We start from the raw sequence: 20,511 nt of genomic DNA, 5'->3' as shown, positions 1-20,511 counted from the left end.
AAGCTGAGGGAGACGGGGCCACTGTGTCACCATGGGGCCCCCATACAGCTCTGCCGCCCCTCTGCCCCCTGTATATACTCCGGCTGACAGTCCTCACCAGCTGGTGTCGCTCAGCACGGTCATCACTTCATCCAGAACCTCCGGATCTATAATGTCATCGTACGTAATCAGCATTTCATACACCTCACTGGCTGTGGATTTTCTTACCTGTCGAGAAGGACATGGGAAACAGTCAGAAAGACAATAAAAAAACAAAAATGTGCAGTTCCACATCTCAGCCGGGGGGGGGGGGGGTGCTGCTGCACATTGTGTTCTATGTAAAATGTGAGCGTTTGGCTTCATTCACATCTGTAACCGGGTGTCAGAACCGGTCCATTCATTTCAATGGTGACGGATCCGGTGCTAATGGCTTCTGTTTGTCTCCGTTGTGCGAGGGTTCCGGCGTTTTGAGGGAATCAATAACGCAGTCGACTACACTATTGATTCCGTCAAATTGTCAGAACCCTCGCACAACGGAGACAAACAAGCCATTGGCACCGGATCCGTCACCATTGACATCAAACCTTTGGTTTGCGTCAGTCAAGGTCCCGGGAACAGGACCCTAGTGCAGATGTGGACGAAGCCTAAAGCGTCACTAGATCAGGTGACATCTATTCCCCGGACACGCTATTGTCTGCAGGATTCAGCCATTGTAGTTTAGCACATACTAACATTTTTGTTACCAGGGAACAGATATTCTTCTTTACATCCAGCGGCTGAAATCATCTCCAGACATAATACGTCTCACAGCTGAGGGTTTGTTACAACATATCCAGGCTAGACAATCCTCTATGAGCCTAACACTTCAACAGCACAAATCTCTCTCCTGATCTTTTTGTTACAATGTATCAGTTTAAAGTTCAGACTGTTTCGCTAACAGTTGAGGATTTGCTACAATTGCATCCAGTCCTCTAACAGGACTAGATCAGGATGGGATATTCAGCCTCTGTATGTAAACAATATTTCCATTCACTGACAACTAGCAGAGATATGGAAAATGGTGAGGAATTAACAAAATATTAGAAAATGGCAGAACTTTTCATAGTACAAAGATTTACATAGTTCCCTACTACAGGGGTCTCTTGCCCCTCGCTGCAGCTTAACGCCCTGCAGAGCGTGCCCCCGCCCTGCAGCATGAATAAACCGCCGCGTCAGCATACGGTTACTTACCACAGGAAACGGGTGGGAGACCAAGAGAAGCAGCTGAACTAAAACCTTTTTCCGGATCTCTCCAGGGAATTGGATGAGGCCGCAAAATCTGCAGAAAATCAGAAATGAATAATTCATGTGGAAATAACCGATACAGTGGCGCACGTGCCGTCAGTGCCGCTCCACCTACATTAGTGCCGGAAGAACGGCTCGCCGAGGCCAGAAGCGTGAACTTGCTGCGTTATCTTGCCATTAGTGCACGGCTATGAGCAGTGACTCCAGCTCAGCTTCATCGTCTATTGGGGTCTATGGAAGTCTGAAACCACCTGTCTCATTAGGGGCCCAAGCTACTGCTGCCTCTATACCATGCTTTACACTGCAGCTCTGCTTGCTCAAGTAATGAACCTCAGCAGAAAAATTAAGATAGTCAAAAACTGCTGCAAATAAACAGAAATGAGCCCAATAAGGGGGAGGAGCCTAAAGTTTTAACTCTATAAAAGAAATTCCTTCAGACCGCCCCCCCTCCCCAGCAGCAGGGAGGCTGAACATTAGTGACGCTGATCTCCGTTCTGCAGCACCTCCACTAAGTGGTCACTGCGGAGTTCTCCTTTAATGACCCTGTGATTTCCATATAACACAATGCAGGCAGTAACCTGATCCCAGCAGTGAATGAGCGGAGGTGGCCGGCGCTGTTCAGACACGCATCGGCATTCTCCAGCAGGTGTCACTTGTGAAATGCACTTTCAGCCGCTCCAGTTATTGTCATCACCACATTGTGCCGATAATCAGGGTATTGTCGGGGGAGGTGTGGAGCAGGCGGCAGAAGCGTGAATAGACCCAGAGGCTGAATGAAAACATCATGTCACACCTTCTGCCGCTCCCTGGTGCCAAGTGGCTGATAACAGGGAACAATAGACTCCGTTCCACTGCACACCAATAAGAATAGTCAGCCTGCAGGTGTGGGGTGAGGGGACGTGTTCATGCAGGTGTGGGGTTTGCAGGGTTACTCACACGGTGGTGCTGGATCGCAACTTCTGGACGTCCTTGGACCTCTTAATCTCCTCAATGCAAAGTGCGAGAAGTTCAGAGGCGAACGGGTGACTGCAGAAGACAAGAGAACGTGAGGGGTACGCCAGGACAAGTACTACAAGTCCCAGCATGCCACACCAGGACACAGACCATATATTATCACAGAACAAGCTGGCAGCAGCCCTCAATCCAACAAAAGTTTACGCAGCTGCAGTTGACCTAAGTGTAACGCATTCCTTGTACGCCGTGTCCGGAGCACAATCACTGACATCTGTTATTGCTCCGTATTCAGGCGCAGCCGCTCATTATCTGCCAGGAAGCAGCGCGTTCGGCCATTTTTCATTATTTCTAGGTAATTATTTGCAGGTGGCATCATTAGCTAATACCGGATTACACAGACAACTCTTCCTGGCAGCGCAGTGACCAGGCGACTAGCTCTTCCCTGCACAGATACATTGGAACGCTGATCCAGTGCCGCTTATCTGCAGCACAGCGTTACATCTCTGGGAGGGGCCTGCAGCTCCATTCATCCTGATCTTCCTGGTTCATGGACAGAACGACAGTGAAGACTGACACAGAGAAGATGCAAGTCTACCCAACAACGAAAGCCTGTGGACAGCTGGGTGATGACCTTTTGTTACTCCACCCAGGGGTATCTGACAGCCCCCAAAGGTTTTATTCTGAGGCTGCCGTTGACTTCCGGATGGAAGACCAGGATTTGAAAGTATCAGACGCCCCCCACATTGAGAGACTGAGGTTCGGGGGTCGGCAGTGTAACGTGTGACAGATCTTTTGAAAATCTCGGCTCTGACATCGCAGATCCAAACACAGAAGAATAACACAAAGAGGCCACATCTGGAATTGACTGACTAAGTGTCTCCAGATGAGGTGCAGCGTGCGCCCGGCACAGCCCCGCTCTACGGTTCCTGCCAATATCAGGTCAGGAGGGGGAGGGGGTGACCGACCTTCAGTCCACACCAAGAGGAGAATGGCGCTGGAAATGAACCTGCATCGTCGGGGGAGACACCTCTGTATCGGTTACATGAATAATAATTTATACCCCAATAAATCTGGGAGAATAAAACGAGGTGAGGATTGGCGATGCATAAGGTGGAGGTGACCTCTGGGGGCATGTCATCTGCAGGGCTCCCCTCCGGTGTATTATAGTGGGGGGCAGCCTGAAAATCACTGTTCTTATACATAAAACTATAACCAAGAGCTGCGTCCTGCAGTGTAGAGCAATGGGGTCCGAGAAGAAACGGGACAAGGCAGGTCTGTCACGGGGATACCCGACAGTCCCAAGCACCCTCAAAAGGAAGACGGACCACCAAGTGTCTTAATATTCTACTGAATGTTTCTAGGTTTCCTACACAAGTAGTAGCGATTTTAGGGGTGGGCACCCAGCTTTCTAGACCCAGAATGACAAAAATCTGCACTAACAGAATCCTCCCACGACCCGGTGTCTTGTGTACCAGTCTACACTGTCATTCTAGCATTGTATTCATGAAACAGGAGGTCAGGATGAAGACTTGTAGGTCCATCTCCAATTTGAATTCGGCCTACCTGCCTTCAGCTAAGCAGGTGGAGCAGAGTCAGTGCAGCATTCTAGGGACCAGTCCTGTGATACGGGGACATAGATTGAGTGCGTGTAATACAAGTTCTTACTTTTCGTCCTGTGCGAAGAGATCAAAGCAGCCGTTCGCCAACATCTGGTCCAACATCTTCAGAAGAGGAATGGAGACCCTGCAAATAAGGAGAAAGGTATTTAGTGTAAGCACCGGAGCGACAGGCGAGCAACCGGCACCTCAACCCAGTCCTGCAATCACAAATGTATTCAGAGCAGTAGAACGGCGCCCCTTGTGGGCAGTTAAATCATAGCAGCAGATATTAATTTTTTCATAATGTTTATCTCAGAACCAGAGAGCCGCTGTGTTAGACTGACACTGATGGAGCTGGCTTTATTGCAACACTCACAAGAACCTTAGAATAAAGTTTAGTTTATGTTCTATGAGCTACACCAAAGTCAGCTCCTTCTGCGGACTTCTTTATATCAGCGTACCGGTCGTTGCGCTGGTTGTCCCTGAAGAGCTGCAGCAACGTCTTGGAGAAGGCCTCCATGGCTCGTGTGTCTCTCTGGATGGAGCGTAAGTATTCAAAGAGACTCTGAGCCGAGTATCTGACCTGGATAGGAGACAGAGGGCAGAAATTAGCGTGTGACCCCAATCATTATTAGGGTTCAATAGGATTTTATGGGTTCCCTACAGACAAGGACTAACGAATCCATGCGCTACAACAAAACAATGTACATAGAAGTGAATGAGGAAGAAGAAGGGGGTATAAATAAAGTTTATTGAAAAGAACGCTACATACTGATACATTGTAACAGAACTGCACCAATTCAGAGATTACTGGGGGTATCGATAGATATATATATATATATATACACACACACGCACACACACACACACACACACACACACACACATACATACATACATAGACCTCTGGTCCCCAAGATCTGGGACCAAAACAACAATAAGAACAATGCTCAATTCAATAAACTTTATTTATAAAAACCAGGAAATCCCCTTTTTTTAAAAAAACAACAAGTGACCGGTGATCTGGAGAATATATTAAAGCTTCAGACAAAATGTTAAATGTAATGTTCCTTCCAGCGTCTGCTCTGCCGTCTGAAGGCGCCCCCACCCACCCACACTGTAAACCCAGATTTACCTTCCAGAGGTTACAGTGAAGACAAATCATTGGGAGGAATTCAGAATCCGCTTCCTTCTCTGGCATGAAAGAGCAAGAAACCCCAGGTCGTGTAATAAAATACAATATTCTGCACCCCCCCCCCCCCCGCACCATAGATCAGGGAGCGTGGAGATGAGAAGCAGCCGCTGGAGATCACATGGTTAATCACAGGCCGCTTCATGGAAAACAGAACCGCAATGTATACGGTGGAGAGCGAGGAGTCGCCTGGTCTGGAGGGGCAGCACATGGCAGCCGCCCACTAGTGTGCACCGCCACTGCCACCCCAGTGGATCAGATGCAGCCCTTGGCCCTTTCAATATGGAGCCACAAGCCAGAAATTCAGAATACGAAATTTAGTACTAAAATATTTGGCTGCCGTCTTTATATTCCGCTGTGATCTTGGGCTTGATGGAAATATATGAGCATAGCCTGGGTCACTCAGGACTCAGACAAAGGAATGAGGAATCCATCAGCAAAGGGGGTGCAGGATAAACCTGCAGACTGCCTGCCAGATTCTGGACACTAATCCATCCCCGCCGTGATTCCACCCTCTGTCTGTTAGGAGAGTTAGGTCAGATAACCAGTAGTGGGATTGGAAATAGACCAGGAATAGTATGGCGAACATCGGTGAAATTGTGCAGCGGTGAAGAAGTTAAACTTATAGGGTGGAGAACAAGGATTACTTCTGAGCACGAAGAATAGAAAAGTTCATGATGGGGGTTAAGAACGGATCAGTGTTGGGAAAGCTGTAGCATGGGAGATGGGAACGTTAGTTTGTGACTTGGGAATAAAATGCAGTAATGGTACAGTGGACGGGAGGGGGCAGTGATGGGAGGTCAGCGGGGAGTTCGGTTGGGAAGACCGTACCGGCAGCATGTTGTGTGAAGAGATGTCAGGGCTGATGTGGGTCTTGTGGGGATCAAAGTGTTGGGTGGGGGTCACACTTAGAAGGTGTGTAAAGAGAGGTCATGACTAGGTCTTGGGAGAAGAGACCAGAGCGGTGCTTTACGTTGCTGGTAATAGGGCTCTAAAATGGTGTTTGAGATGTAAGGGTGTGGGAATAGGGTGGTTATCCAGGGGACTTGGTTTGGCAAGATGTTTAGAGGCTGGATTCAGGATGGTCGAAGTATGTTAGGTGCAGGTATCAAGATCTTGTCAGGATGGGTCAGGAATGGTGGTTGTTGAGAAGAAATGTCATGAGTAATGGAAGGAGATGCCATGAGACCAGGCATACGATTGTGAGGAAAGTTCAGGAGAAGCTGCGAGATGGATTTGATGGTAGTTGAGGGATGTAAGGAGAAGTCCGGGGCGTTGGCAGTATCTATGGTGTGTTGGGGTGAGATGTGGGGTCAGGGTTTGGGGAGGAGGTAGGTGTTCATGATAGGGTGACGAGGAGGGAGTTTCAGGCTGCTTCTAGGGTGTTGGGTTGATGGGTCAGGGCTGGTATGAGGGGTGACGGGTGTTACCAGGATTTTGGCAGAACTAGTGAAGGTCTGACTTTGATTTTGGAGAGGAGGAATTCTGGAGCCACAAGAATGGCTCTTCTAGATTTCACCAGTGGAGTAACGCGAGTCTCCATAGTGTGTGCATGTGTTTCAGCTTTGTATGCAGCACACTCCTGTGGTATGTGAAACCGGAGGGGAAAGAAAACAGCGCTACTGGGCGAGATGTTCCCACATAAAAGACAAGCAGCCATATCATTCACACAGGCCGATCACGTTTCATGCCAATGGGTCATTTCTCTTGGGATGAGAGAGGTTTCAATATAATGCATATTACTTCTGACTTGGTGAGAGGTCATCCAGCGGCAGCAGGAAGGATCCGAGCAGACATCCCAGGGCCTCCCCCTGCCGGGTCATCACAGATATCTAATGGTTAAACTGTTACATCTCGTATCAATCCTGAGTGACCACCACCCGCCATACATAGAGCCGCACTGTATAAGCCACGAGCTGGACGTCTGTGCGATCACACCGGCTCAGGGTACAGGTCAGAGACGAGAAGTCTGAGGTTACGTCTCCCTTGCACCAGATGTGGTTGTGCACGGAGGGTACATATGTTAACAATTCACCACGGTGTCTGCTGCAGTCACGCTCCGCTGATGACAATTGTTATTCTTCACCTCCATCCTGGGAGCATGTGACTTAAAGGGGAATTTGATCCTGATGTACTTATAAGAAACAATATGAGCGCACCTGACCTCTCCATGCACTTGTAATAAGCATTATTCATGATACTGCAGAAACGTGACATCACCGATACCGCTTATTAACGAGAACACAGCCTATCAATACACCAGGAATAAGTGACATCACCGAGATACTTCATATTCATGAGAATGTAGCCTATCAATACACCAGGAACCAGTGACATCACTGACACTTCATATTCATGAGAATGCAGCCTATCAATACACCAGGAACCAGTGACATCACCGAGACACTTCATATTCATGAGAACGCAGCCTATCATTTCACCAGGAACCAGTGACATCACTGAGACACTTCATATTCATGAGAATGTAGCCTATCAATACACCAGGAACCAGTGACATCACTGACACTTCATATTCATGAGAATGCAGCCTATCAATACACCAGGAACCAGTGACGTCACCGAGACACTTCATATTCATGAGAACGCAGCCTATAAATACACCAGGAACCAGTGACATCACTGAGACACTTCATATTCATGGGAATGCAGCCTATCAATTCACCAGGAACCAGTGACGTCACTGACACTTCATATTCATGAGAATGCAGCCTATCAATTCACCAGGAACCAGTGACATCACTGAGACACTTCATATTCATGAGAATGCAGCCTATCAATACACCAGGAACCAGTGACGTCACTGACACTGCATATTCATGAGAATGCAGCCTATCAACACACCAGGAACCAGTGACATCACTGAGACACTTCATATTCATGAGAATGCAGCCTATCAATACACCAGGAACCAGTGACATTACTGACACTGCATATTCATGAGAATGCAGCCTATCAATACACCAGGAACCAGTGACGTCACTGACACTGCATATTCATGAGAATGCAGCCTATCAACACACCAGGAACCAGTGACATCACTGAGACACTTCATATTCATGAGAATGCAGCCTATCAATACACCAGGGACCAGTGACATCACTGAGACACTTCATATTCATGAGAATGTAGCCTATCAATACACCAGGAACCAGTGACATCACTGACACTTCATATTCATGAGAATGCAGCCTATCAATACACCAGGAACCAGTGACATCACCGAGACACTTTATATTCATGAGAATGCAGCCTATCAATACACCAGGAACCAGTGACATCACTGACACTTCATATTCATGAGAATGCAGCCTATCAATACACCAGGAACCAGTGACATCACCGAGACACTTCATATTCATGAGAACGCAGCCTATCATTTCACCAGGAACCAGTGACATCACTGAGACACTTCATATTCATGAGAATGTAGCCTATCAATACACCAGGAACCAGTGACATCACTGAGACACTTCATATTCATGAGAATGCAGCCTATCAATACACCAGGAACCAGTGACGTCACCGAGACACTTCATATTCATGAGAACGCAGCCTATAAATACACCAGGAACCAGTGACATCACTGACACTTAATTTTCATGATAATATTCCCTATGATGGTTGACATGTTGTCACTTCCACAATGGCGCTACAGATGAACGCTCGGATAAATTGCATGACAGAATCTATTTCCAAGACTCCTCATTTTTGTGCTCAGAGTGATTGACATGAGGATTTTAGGTAAAGATTTACATGGGAAACTTATCCCTTTAATCCCCAACGTGTAATATTTCGCTGAAGGGCGCAAACATTCAATAAGAAATTCTTACGAGTTGGTGGAGTGTGACCTCTGACCTATGTAACGGATACCGACCGGCGCTGGATATTAAATCAGCAGGGGGGGGGGGGGGGGTAGCTCGTAAATCAGTTCAGCAGCAGATTAGATCCCAGGTGCCATGACTGAGGAAGAAGTGCCAAGCCAGGGACAAGATGGCGATGTGAAATAACGCTGAGCGCAGTGAGGGGCCGGCTCTGGAATATACGTCACAATAGAAATGGTGAAGAACAACTGCTCCCAGCATTCTCCTGAGCAGGTGACTCCAGCATTTACAAACTAACTCCCAGCATGACCTGACAACCGCACTGGGAGTTGTAGTTTAAAAAAAAACAAAAAAAAAAAAAAACACCACCATTACAGATCATGTCCATATGTAAATAAAACAATACTCGGATAATGTCAATTCAGCGGTGTTCTAATATACATTGTGTCTCAGTTCATCAACATTTTTAAAGTCTCTGCTTGCTGTCAGCTCTCTACATCAGATGACTACACAGCCCCCAGTGTAAGGACAACACATCCCAGAATGCAAATCATTAGACCAAGCTCTGTGCAGACACCAAACAAGCAAGAAATGCTGAGAGATTTCAGCTCTGAAAGCCTATATTGAAGGCTGAATAGTGAGTTCAGCTCTGGAATATATTACGGGATATAACTCAGGATCAGTACAGGATATGTAATGTAATTCATGTACACAGTGACTCCACCAGCAGAATAGTGAGTGCAGCTCTGGAGTATAATACAGGATGTAACTCAGGATCAGTACAGGATAAGTAATGTAATGTATGTACACAGTGACTCCACCAGCAGAATAGTGAGTGCAGCTCTGGAATATAATACAGGATATAACTCAGGATCAGTACAGGATATGTAATGTAATTCATGTACACAGTGACTACACCAGCAGAATAGTGAGTGCAGCTCTGGAGTATAATACAGGATGTAACTCAGGATCAGTACAGGATAAGTAATGTAATGTATGTACACAGTGATTCCACCAGCAGAATAGTGAGTACAGCTCTGGAGTATAATACAGGATGTAACTCAGGATCAGTACAGGATAAGTAATGTAATGTATGTACACAGTGACTCCACAAGCAGAATAGTGAGTGCAGCTCTGGAGTATAATACAGGATGTAACTCAGGATCAGTACAGGATAAGTAATGTAATGTATGTACACAGTGACTCCCCCAGCAGAATAGTGAGGGCAGCTCTGGAGTATAATACAGGATGTAACTCAGGATCAGTACAGGATAAATAATGTATGTATACAGTGACTCCACCAGCAGAATAGTGAGTACAGCTCTGGAGTATAATACAGGATGTAACTCAGGATCAGTACAGGATAAGTAATGTAATGTATGTACACAGTGACTCCACAAGCAGAATAGTGAGTGCAGCTCTGGAGTAGAATACAGGATGTAAGTCAGGATCAGTACAGGATAAGTAATGTAATGTATGTACACAGTGACTCCACCAGCAGAATAGTGAGTGCAGCTCTGGAGTATAATACAGGATATAACTCAGGATCAGTATATCAGAATGCGGAGTGGGGGGGGGGGGGTATGGTGAATCAGAGAGACTAGATGAGGCTGGATGAAGCAGTAACATTAGGTTTCTTACTGTTGATTCTGTTAATCCCCCAACAGAGACGGTTAGACCCATCAGGACGTAGTATCTGTAGGTTGATAACGCCAGGAGCTGTGTGATCCGGGGAAAGGCTTGTGAAGGGGCGTTCCAGTTTAGTGAATCTGCCTGTGACCTGGGTGTAGGAAAAAAAAAAAAAAGCAGTCAAACTATTATACTGTATACTGGCCATTAGGATGGTGTCAAGGCCAAGTGTGGAGAGTGGTGGTGACAGGTCTACAAGACGCTGATCAGTTATAAGAGTAAATATAAGCCCCTGATTCATCCTCCTGGTAACATTCAGAGGTTATCTATTTGTGGGATAGCTGGGTGGTCACTGGTCGGGCTGCCGTTACAAAGGCTTTCCTAGACTCCTGCATGGCACAGTTACTGTCTAGTAACATAGTAATGTGTCGCAGTCTGTCATGTAACTAGGCAGAGTGGTCATTCAGGAGTGTAGGAGAGCTGGGTGACCACCCCTGTGGTGCCTGTGCTCATGTTTTCTTCCATGTTTCTAATAAGGGATAAAGAACTGATTAGACTTAAGAAAAAGAGGCCAGACGTTCCTCATAGGGACAGATACCTGTCAAATATCCCCTCCAGCTCCGCACGATGTGGAATGTGAGGGACGGGTGGGTCATTTTGGTGCAAAAGTGTAAGGAAAACAGAACCAGCGTGAGCTCGAAAGCGATCAATCTTCTCAGCTGCCTGCTGCGCCACGGAGCACATCATCCTCTGACAGCTGCGGGAGAAGAAAAAGTAATCAGTCTGTGGCCTCCCACAAGATCAGCAAGAAACACTGTGCTGCTGGATGACCCTGCGCCTTCTAATATGTACCTCTCACTCTATGAATTCCCACAAGAGCAGCACACTCCTCTCCTAAAATACTCTGTGCTGCTGGGGACCCTGCTCCATCTAATATATAACTCTCAGTCTGTGTCCTCCCACAAGATCAGCACAGTCTTCTGAAATACTCTGTGCTGCTGGGGTCCCTGCTCCATCTAATATATAACTTCCAGTCTGTGACCTCCCACAACATCAGCACACTCCTCTCCTGAAATACTCTGTACTGCTGGGGTACTCCAAGCCCCTCCTCACATCATGACACTGCCCAGTCACATACGGCTCTTACAGATTATCAGGAGCTCTGTATGGAAAGCAGCTGCCGGATTATAGGACGTTCTGTGCACTTACATGTCTTCTGCTACAAGATCTGGCGCCGTCTTCACGAGTAGCAGGGTGACGTCCAGGACACTGGCCATAGCCGCTTCTCTCACCCTGGAAATAATACGAGACATTAATTATTTACACCTGAAGGATTTATAAGATCAGCGGTGACAGGATGGAGGAGATAAGGTGCGAATACTGAAACTTGCCCATAGTCTGTAATAATTATACAGCTCCAGCAGAGGGCAGCAATGAGCACAGGAGAAAGCTCCACCCAGTGGTGCGCTCCTCTGATCTTCAGACATTGTAAAAGGAAATCTCTGTACTGCGCTGCCAGGACCTTCCTCCCCAACGACATCAGAGAACTACTGTTTCCATAACTCCATGATGTGAGGTACAGACATTGTTGCGCAGTGTGGGCTCTGCTATACTTCCTCCATGTATGTATTGCTGCAGAAGAGAGCGCAGGGACAATGCTGGGTAATGTCACGGCTTGTAGAGTGAGCGGGTGACCAGTATAGTCCAGTCATCTCATGGGAAGCCAGAAGGTCAGTCCCTGTGCACTACAAGTCCCAGCATGACTAGCTTGGGCAGCGTACTGTAATAAACAATTAGTTTGTAATCATTACTACAAGAAAACGTGTGAAGTGTGAGGTCCACGTCTTGCGGCGATCACTCCTGGGGATGTGGATATGAGGGGACGGAGGTCGTGCACTTGATTTTCTGCACAACACTGGCAGATGATGGGGGCGGGGGATGGATCCTATAGAGTAACCGTTTTCCATTGATCTCTATTGAGAGAAAGCTCATCCAATCATAAACCTCCAGTGACAAACAGTGCGAGAAATAAGTTGTCGTCCAGCCTAAAGCTGATGGATGTAGCTTGGGCTGTGGACTAAAACGCGTCTGTGTTCAGCCTCACCCGACCCAAGAAAACATAAGCAGGTGACTCCATCTCTAGTGTCTCACAGCGCGCCTAGGTTGTGGAGCGTTCATCCAAATTAGGTGCCATGCATCAGCTCAGCGGCCCTCCACTGGCCAGACACCTGCCCCGGGGGCCTCCCCTTAATACGTTCTGCGAGCTGGGACCATAATAAGCGTGAGCAGGCCGGACATCAGTATGTGGGCTGCAGCCTAATAACAAACCAGGCTCCTCACATAACTACAACCTCTGAAGAGCAGATCTGCCTAGCCATGCAGTGATGGATCTCCAGTAGAATACCGGTCAAGATTCTGGGAAAGCTGGGTGACAATCCCTCTGGTAGCTGTGACTGCCAGTTATCACCCAGCTTCCCTGGAAACAGATAAAACCGACAGTTTCGTTAAGTTTTTTTTTTTTGTACCATGCTGCCACCTAGTGGTGAGCTTCCACCATGCAGCAGCTACCAAAATTGTTCATATTTTTATTTATTTTTTATAATGATGAAGTGTAAGTCACGGAAGGGAGAAGCCGGGTGAGGAGAACATAGATCTGTCGATCATTTTCTGGGTGATCTATAAGGAATAACCATTTCCCATCCCTCAAAGAGAAATGAGGAAGTTTTAACCCTTACACATCAGGCACCGTGTCCGGTCACCCTACTGAAGTATAATGCTGCCAGCCTCATCCAGGCCTGCAGGGGCTGATAACAGCAAGCAATAATTTGCACTTATGGATTCTGTGGCAGCTTGTATGGGTGAGGGGCAAATATTAGGAGGAAATGTCCGCCACCTGTAAATACAGTTGCACCCTGTGAAGGAGAGACATCGCCACCTGTGGGCAAAGACCAGAAGTGCAGGAGAAAAGTTCTCTCTTTACTGCAGTTGGGAAGGTCACTTTCATGACTGTAGGTTCCCCCTTGTTTGATGTTTGCCCCCCTCTGATCATCTGTATACAGCACATCTGTGGCTATACATGACCGCTCTGGAGAGTGACTGCAGGTGAAGGAGCTCAGGACAGGTCAGGATGTGGGGAAGATTCTGATTGTTGTGTTTACCCGCTTTAAAAGGAACTCTACAGACAAAATAATACTCCGTGACAGGTGCCGGGCCTGAGGGGGCGGAGAATGACAAATATTCTCTTTGTAGTCGCATCATGCTCCGCCCCCTTAGGGCAGAAATCCCTGACTAGTGATGGAGTGACCCCATGATCTTATACCGCTCCCCACATTCACCGTGACGAGACACTATAGGACAAGGGCATTTCCGGTGTAATATACGTGATGGCAGGGTGGGTATGAACAGAGTGCCCCTTACCAGGCCCCGACATCCCCCCGGCTGTCCGTGGTGTAGTCATTCATGCAGTTTAGCATAGTGTTATAGATGAGGGTCACATTATCACGGCACACGACCTCCGATGGCGAGCCGGCAGCATCGACTCCTACGCTCTGGCAAACCCTGCGTGACAAGAGTTATCACATGTCATGAATTTACAATACCAGACGACTCCAAAATCAGTCATAAAAATCAAATCTATATATCTATCCATCGCTAGGAAAGCTGGGTGACAACAAATATGGCAGCAATGAAAGCTTCCACATGGGTCGTCGCTCAGAATCCTGGGAGTGTTCACAGTGGCCCCATTATAGAAGGTTGTGAGCGGCTATAATAAGGGGGCACTATTGTGCGAGTAAGCTTTGTTATAGGGGCACTATTGTGAGCTAGCTCTGCTATGGGGTCACTGTTGTGAGCGGGCTCTCCTATGGGGGCACTAATATCAGCTTGCACTGCAATGGGGCAATATTGTAAACTGCCTCTCCTATGTGGGCACCCAGCTTTCCCAGAGATTGAAGAACCTGCTGAAAAGAACATTTATCTATTCAACGGACGACTCAAAAAAATGATTATCTAGACTGAATACATCGTAACAAACCCTCTGCTGTGAGAAGTATTAGGTCAGGACAGGGTTTACACCTCTAAAGAATGTCCCCATTCACTGACAGCAAGCAGAAATCTTGAAAATGGTGCCATCTCTTCATCACCAAAAAAACAAAACAGCACATACCCACAGGACGGGGTAAATCCTGGATATTAGGAGGAGGAGGAGGACCTACATACTGGGACATGGCCTTCAGGGCGTCCCTTCTGGACTCGGCAAAACGGACGTCCTTCCCGGAAACGGTGGTGACCTTCTTCAGACCTTCCAGGACCTTAAGACAAGAAAGTTCAATGTCTAATTACTAATCGGGAACGTATAATCCACGGAGAACGTTTGTGTTGCGGTAACAACACTCCAGATGTTTTCAACAACCAATAAACTTCTAGAGCCGTCACCTGCCTGAAGTCCATCAGTCGGAAACTGTCCCCAGGACACGCCGCCTGTCAGTGTTAGATCAGCTGTACCCCCTTAATTGATGGTGGGATGGGGGAGGGGCGGGTAATGTAAGCCCTGCAGTCAGAGCTTCCCAGCCTTGGGTACATGAAACCTACGTGTAGATGTGCTGCCCCCCCAAGTATTGCAATATCAAAGATTTCTTCTTCCCTCCTCCACTGAAGCTGAAACCATTATGAGGACAGTGTTGTAAGCAGCTCTGTTATGGGGGCACTCATGAGCTAATTCTATAATGGGGCAAGAATGTGAGTTGCAAATGTTAAGGGCTCTGTTTTAAGCTATCAGTAATGGGAACAATGATGTGTGATAATCTGTTCTGTGGGCAACGTTGTAAACTGCCACTGTTATGGGGCACTTGTGAGTGGCTATATTAAGGGGGCACTATTGTGAGCTGGCTCTGGTATAGGGGCACTATTGTGAGCTGGCTCTGGTATAGGGGCACTATTGTGAGCTGGCTCTGATATGGGGGCACTATTGTGAGCTGGCTCCGGTATAGGGGCACTATTGTCAGCTGGCTCCGGTATAGGGGCACTATTGTCAGCTGGCTCCGGTATAGGGGCACTATTGTCAGCTGGCTCCGGTATAGGGGCACTATTGTCAGCTGGCTCCGGTATAGGGGCACTATTGTCAGCTGGCTCCGGTATAGGGGCACTATTGTGAGCTGGCTCCGGTATAGGGGCACTATTGTGAGCTGGCTCCGGTATAGGGGCACTATTGTGAGCTGGCTCCGGTATAGGGGCACTATTGTGAGCTGGCTCCGGTATAGGGGCACTATTGTGAGCTGGCTCCGGTATAGGGGCACTATTGTGAGCTGGCTCCGGTATAGGGGCACTATTGTGAGCTGGCTCCGGTATAGGGGCACTATTGTGAGCTGGCTCCGGTATAGGGGCACTATTGTGAGCTGGCTCCGGTATGGGGGCACTATTGTGAGCTGGCTCCGGTATGGGGGCACTATTGTGAGCTGGCTCCGGTATGGGGGCACTATTGTGAGCTGGCTCCGGTATGGGGGCACTATTGTGAGCTGGCTCTGGTATGGGGGCACTATTGTGAGCTGGCTCTGGTATGGGGGCACTATTGTGAGCTGGCTCTGGTATGGGGGCACTATTGTGAGCTGGCTCTGGTATGGGGGCACTATGGTGAGCTGGCTCTGGTATGGGGGCACTATGGTGAGCTGGCTCTGGTATGGGGGCACTATTGTGAGCTGGCTCTGGTATGGGGGCACTATTGTGAGCTGGCTCTGGTATGGGGGCACTATTGTGAGCTGGCTCTGGTATGGGGGCACTATGGTGAGCTGGCTCTGGTATGGGGGCACTATTGTGAGCTGGCTCTGGTATGGGGGCACTATTGTGAGCTGGCTCTGGTATGGGGGCACTATTGTGAGCTGGCTCTGGTATGGGGGCACTATTATCAGCTGGCTCTGGTATGGGGGCACTATTATCAGCTGGCTCTGGTATAGGGGCACTATTGTGAGCTGGCTCTGGTATAGGGGCACTATTGTGAGCTGGCTCTGGTATAGGGGCACTATTGCGATTGCAATTTGGCTCTATAGTAGGGCGCGCTGTGTAAAATTAAAACTGTGCCAGCCAATCTTACAATTGTAGAATAACCTGAGACTTGTAGTTCCCCAGACTCCAGGGATATGACTTCCTATGATACAAATATCAGGACGCGGCACCTTTTCTGATAGTTTATTGAGTTTTGGTGTCGGGATTTGCATTTCCCGGTTGGTGCAGAGTCACAGTTTCTGGGTCACGACAGAGATCAGGAAGACTACATCACAGTGATAATGCAGAATACACGTTACGTGGCGCCTTCCCGGGCCCGCGGCCCCCACATCATGTACCTGCTGTAACCTGCTCCGCAGCATAAACTTTGGCAAAGCCCCGAGGGACAGAGCGAAGCCGCAGCGAGTCATCTCCTCCGCACTCTGCAGCTGTGCGATGTAATATGTTATAATATCATCTACAGCGGGAACAAGAGGGACAAAACAAACATTACACCAATATATAGCAGATATCCAACACTGCCCCATAACAAGGGCGTCCCCTCCCCCACCACAATACACAGGAACCTGATCATTATATTATGAAGTGTCCAACCCCACACAGCAACCAGAAGGATCAAACATGGTGAAAACCAGAAAAAAACGGTACAACACATTCTTATCCATAGGGGGCAGTATTATAGTAGTTATATTCTTGTATATAGGGGGCAGTATTATAGTAGTTATATTCTTGTATATAGGTGGCAGTATTATAGTAGTTATATACTTGTATATAGGGAGCAGTATTATAGTCGTTATATACTTGTATATAGGGAGCAGTATTATAGTAGTTATATTCTTGTATATAGGGACAGTATTATAGTAGTTATATTCTTATATACAGGAGGCAGTATTATAGTGGTTATAATCTTGTATATAGGGGCAGTATTATAGTAGTTATATTCTTGTATATAGGAGCAGTATTATAGTAGTTATATTCTTGTATATATGGAGCAGTATTATAGTAGTTATATTCTTGTATATTGGAGCAGTATTATAGTAGTTATATTCTTATATATAGGGGCAGTATTATAGTAGTTATATTCTTGTATATAGGAGCAGTATTATAGTAGTTATATTCTTGTATATAGGGGCAGTATTATAGTAGTTACATTCTTGTATATAGGGAGCAGTATTATAGTAGTTATATTCTTGTATATAGGGGCAGTATTATAGGAGTTATATTCTTGTATATAGGGGCAGTATTATAGTAGTTATATTCTTATATATAGGGGCAGTATTATAGTAGTTATATTCTTGTATATAGGAGCAGTATTATAGTAGTTATATTCTTGTATATAGGGGGTAGTATTATAGTAGTTATATTCTTGTATATAGGGGCAGTATTATAGTAGTTATATTCTTGTATATAGGAGCAGTATTATAGTAGTTATATTCTTGTATATAGGGGGTAGTATTATAGTAGTTATATTCTTGTATATAGGGGGCAGTATTATAGTAGTTATATTCTTGTATATAGGGGGCAGTATTATAGTAGTTATATTCTTGTATATAGGGGGCAGTATTATAGTAGTTATATTCTTGTATATAGGGGCAGTATTATAGTAGTTATATTCTTGTATATAGGAGCAGTATTATAGTAGTTATATTCTTGTATATAGGGGGTAGTATTATAGTAGTTATAGGGGGTAGTATTATAGTAGTTATATTCTTGTATATAGGAGCAGTATTATAGTAGTTATATTCTTTTATATAGGAGCAGTATTATAGTAGTTATATTCTTGTATATAGTAGTTATATTTTTGTATATAGGGGGCAGTATTATAGTAGTTATATTCTTGTATATAGGGGCAGTATTATAGCAGTTTTATTCTTGTATATAGGGGGTAGTATTATAGTAGTTATATTCTTGTATATAGGGGGCAGTATTATAGTAGTTATATTCCTGTATATAGGAGCAGTATTATAGCAGTTATATTCTTGTATATAGGGGGCAGTATTATAGTAGTTATGTTCCTGTATATAGGAGCAGTATTATAATAGTTATATTCTTGTATATAGGGGCAGTATTATAGTAGTTATGTTCTTGTATATATGGAGCAGTATTATAGTAGTTATATTCTTGTATATATGGAGCAGTATTATAGTAGTTATATTCTTGTATATAGGAAGCAGTATTACGGTAGTTATATTCTTGTATATAGGGGCAGTATTATAGTAGTTATATTCTTCTATATAGGGAGCAGTATTATAGTAGTTATATTCTTGTATATAGGAGGCAGTATTATAGTAGTTATATTCTTGTATATAGGAGCAGTATTATAGTAGTTATATTCTTGTATATAGGAGCAGTATTATAGTAGTTATATTCTTGTATATAGGGGGTAGTATTATAGTAGTTATAGGGGGTAGTATTATAGTAGTTATATTCTTGTATATAGGAGCAGTATTATAGTAGTTATATTTTTGTATATAGGGGGCAGTATTATAGTAGTTATATTCTTGTATATAGGAGGCAGTATTATAGTAGTTATATTCTTGTAGATAGGGGGCAGTATTATAGTAGTTATATTCTTGTATATAGGAGCAGTATTATAGCAGTTTTATTCTTGTATATAGGGGGTAGTATTATAGTAGTTATATTCTTGTATATAGGGGGCAGTATTATAGTATTTATATTCCTGTATATAGGAGCAGTATTATAGTAGTTATATTCTTGTATATAGGGGGCAGTATTATAGTAGTTATATTCTTGTATATAGGGGCAGTATTATAGTAGTTATATTCTTGTATATAGGGGGCAGTATTATAGTAGTTAGATTCTTGCATATAGGGGGCAGTATTATAGTAGTTATATTCTTGTATATAGGTGGCAGTATTATAGTAGTTATATTCTTGTATATATGGGGAAGTATTATAGTAGTTATATTCTTGTATATAGGAGCAGTATTATAGTAGTTATATTCTTTTATATAGGGGCAGTATTATAGTAGTTATATTCTTGTATATAGGGGCAGTATTATAGCAGTTTTATTCTTGTATATAGGGGGTAGTATTATAGTAGTTATATTCTTGTATATAGGGGGCAGTATTATAGTAGTTATATTCCTGTATATAGGAGCAGTATTATAGCAGTTATATTCTTGTATATAGGGGGCAGTATTATAGTAGTTATGTTCCTGTATATAGGAGCAGTATTATAATAGTTATATTCTTGTATATAGGGGCAGTATTATAGTAGTTATGTTCTTGTATATATGGAGCAGTATTATAGTAGTTATATTCTTGTATATATGGAGCAGTATTATAGTAGTTATATTCTTGTATATAGGAAGCAGTATTACGGTAGTTATATTCTTGTATATAGGGGCAGTATTATAGTAGTTATATTCTTCTATATAGGGAGCAGTATTATAGTAGTTATATTCTTGTATATAGGAGGCAGTATTATAGTAGTTATATTCTTGTATATAGGAGCAGTATTATAGTAGTTATATTCTTGTATATAGGAGCAGTATTATAGTAGTTATATTCTTGTATATAGGGGGTAGTATTATAGTAGTTATAGGGGGTAGTATTATAGTAGTTATATTCTTGTATATAGGAGCAGTATTATAGTAGTTATATTTTTGTATATAGGGGGCAGTATTATAGTAGTTATATTCTTGTATATAGGAGGCAGTATTATAGTAGTTATATTCTTGTAGATAGGGGGCAGTATTATAGTAGTTATATTTTTGTATATAGGAGGCAGTATTATAGTAGTTATATTCTTGTATATAGGGGCAGTATTATAGCAGTTTTATTCTTGTATATAGGGGGTAGTATTATAGTAGTTATATTCTTGTATATAGGGGGCAGTATTATAGTATTTATATTCCTGTATATAGGAGCAGTATTATAGTAGTTATATTCTTGTATATAGGGGGCAGTATTATAGTAGTTATATTCTTGTATATAGGGGCAGTATTATAGTAGTTATATTCTTGTATATAGGGGGCAGTATTATAGTAGTTAGATTCTTGCATATAGGGGGC

The 20,511-nt window shown here is 44.7% G+C and overlaps 1 protein-coding gene across 1 annotated transcript in view; it reads right to left on the bottom strand.

Moving 5' to 3' along the window:
- TBCD (tubulin folding cofactor D) overlaps nucleotides 1-20,511 on the bottom strand; it is a 124,480-nt gene that overhangs the window by 2,579 nt on the left and 101,390 nt on the right. Inside the window, exons 28-38 of the mRNA XM_075845899.1 lie at nucleotides 16,814-16,932; nucleotides 14,697-14,788; nucleotides 13,896-14,036; nucleotides 11,688-11,771; nucleotides 11,077-11,235; nucleotides 10,491-10,629; nucleotides 4,277-4,398; nucleotides 3,883-3,960; nucleotides 2,200-2,289; nucleotides 1,210-1,297; nucleotides 98-207 (exon numbers count right to left, since the gene is read on the bottom strand). Coding sequence (XP_075702014.1) covers nucleotides 98-207; nucleotides 1,210-1,297; nucleotides 2,200-2,289; nucleotides 3,883-3,960; nucleotides 4,277-4,398; nucleotides 10,491-10,629; nucleotides 11,077-11,235; nucleotides 11,688-11,771; nucleotides 13,896-14,036; nucleotides 14,697-14,788; nucleotides 16,814-16,932 — 1,222 coding nt within the window. The remainder of the gene's footprint in view (nucleotides 1-97; nucleotides 208-1,209; nucleotides 1,298-2,199; nucleotides 2,290-3,882; nucleotides 3,961-4,276; nucleotides 4,399-10,490; nucleotides 10,630-11,076; nucleotides 11,236-11,687; nucleotides 11,772-13,895; nucleotides 14,037-14,696; nucleotides 14,789-16,813; nucleotides 16,933-20,511) is intronic.

Source organism: Rhinoderma darwinii, chromosome 13, assembly GCF_050947455.1.
Source record: "Rhinoderma darwinii isolate aRhiDar2 chromosome 13, aRhiDar2.hap1, whole genome shotgun sequence".
NCBI classification, from domain to species: Eukaryota; Metazoa; Chordata; class Amphibia; order Anura; family Rhinodermatidae; genus Rhinoderma; species Rhinoderma darwinii.
This window is presented reverse-complemented; position numbering and strand designations above follow the sequence as displayed.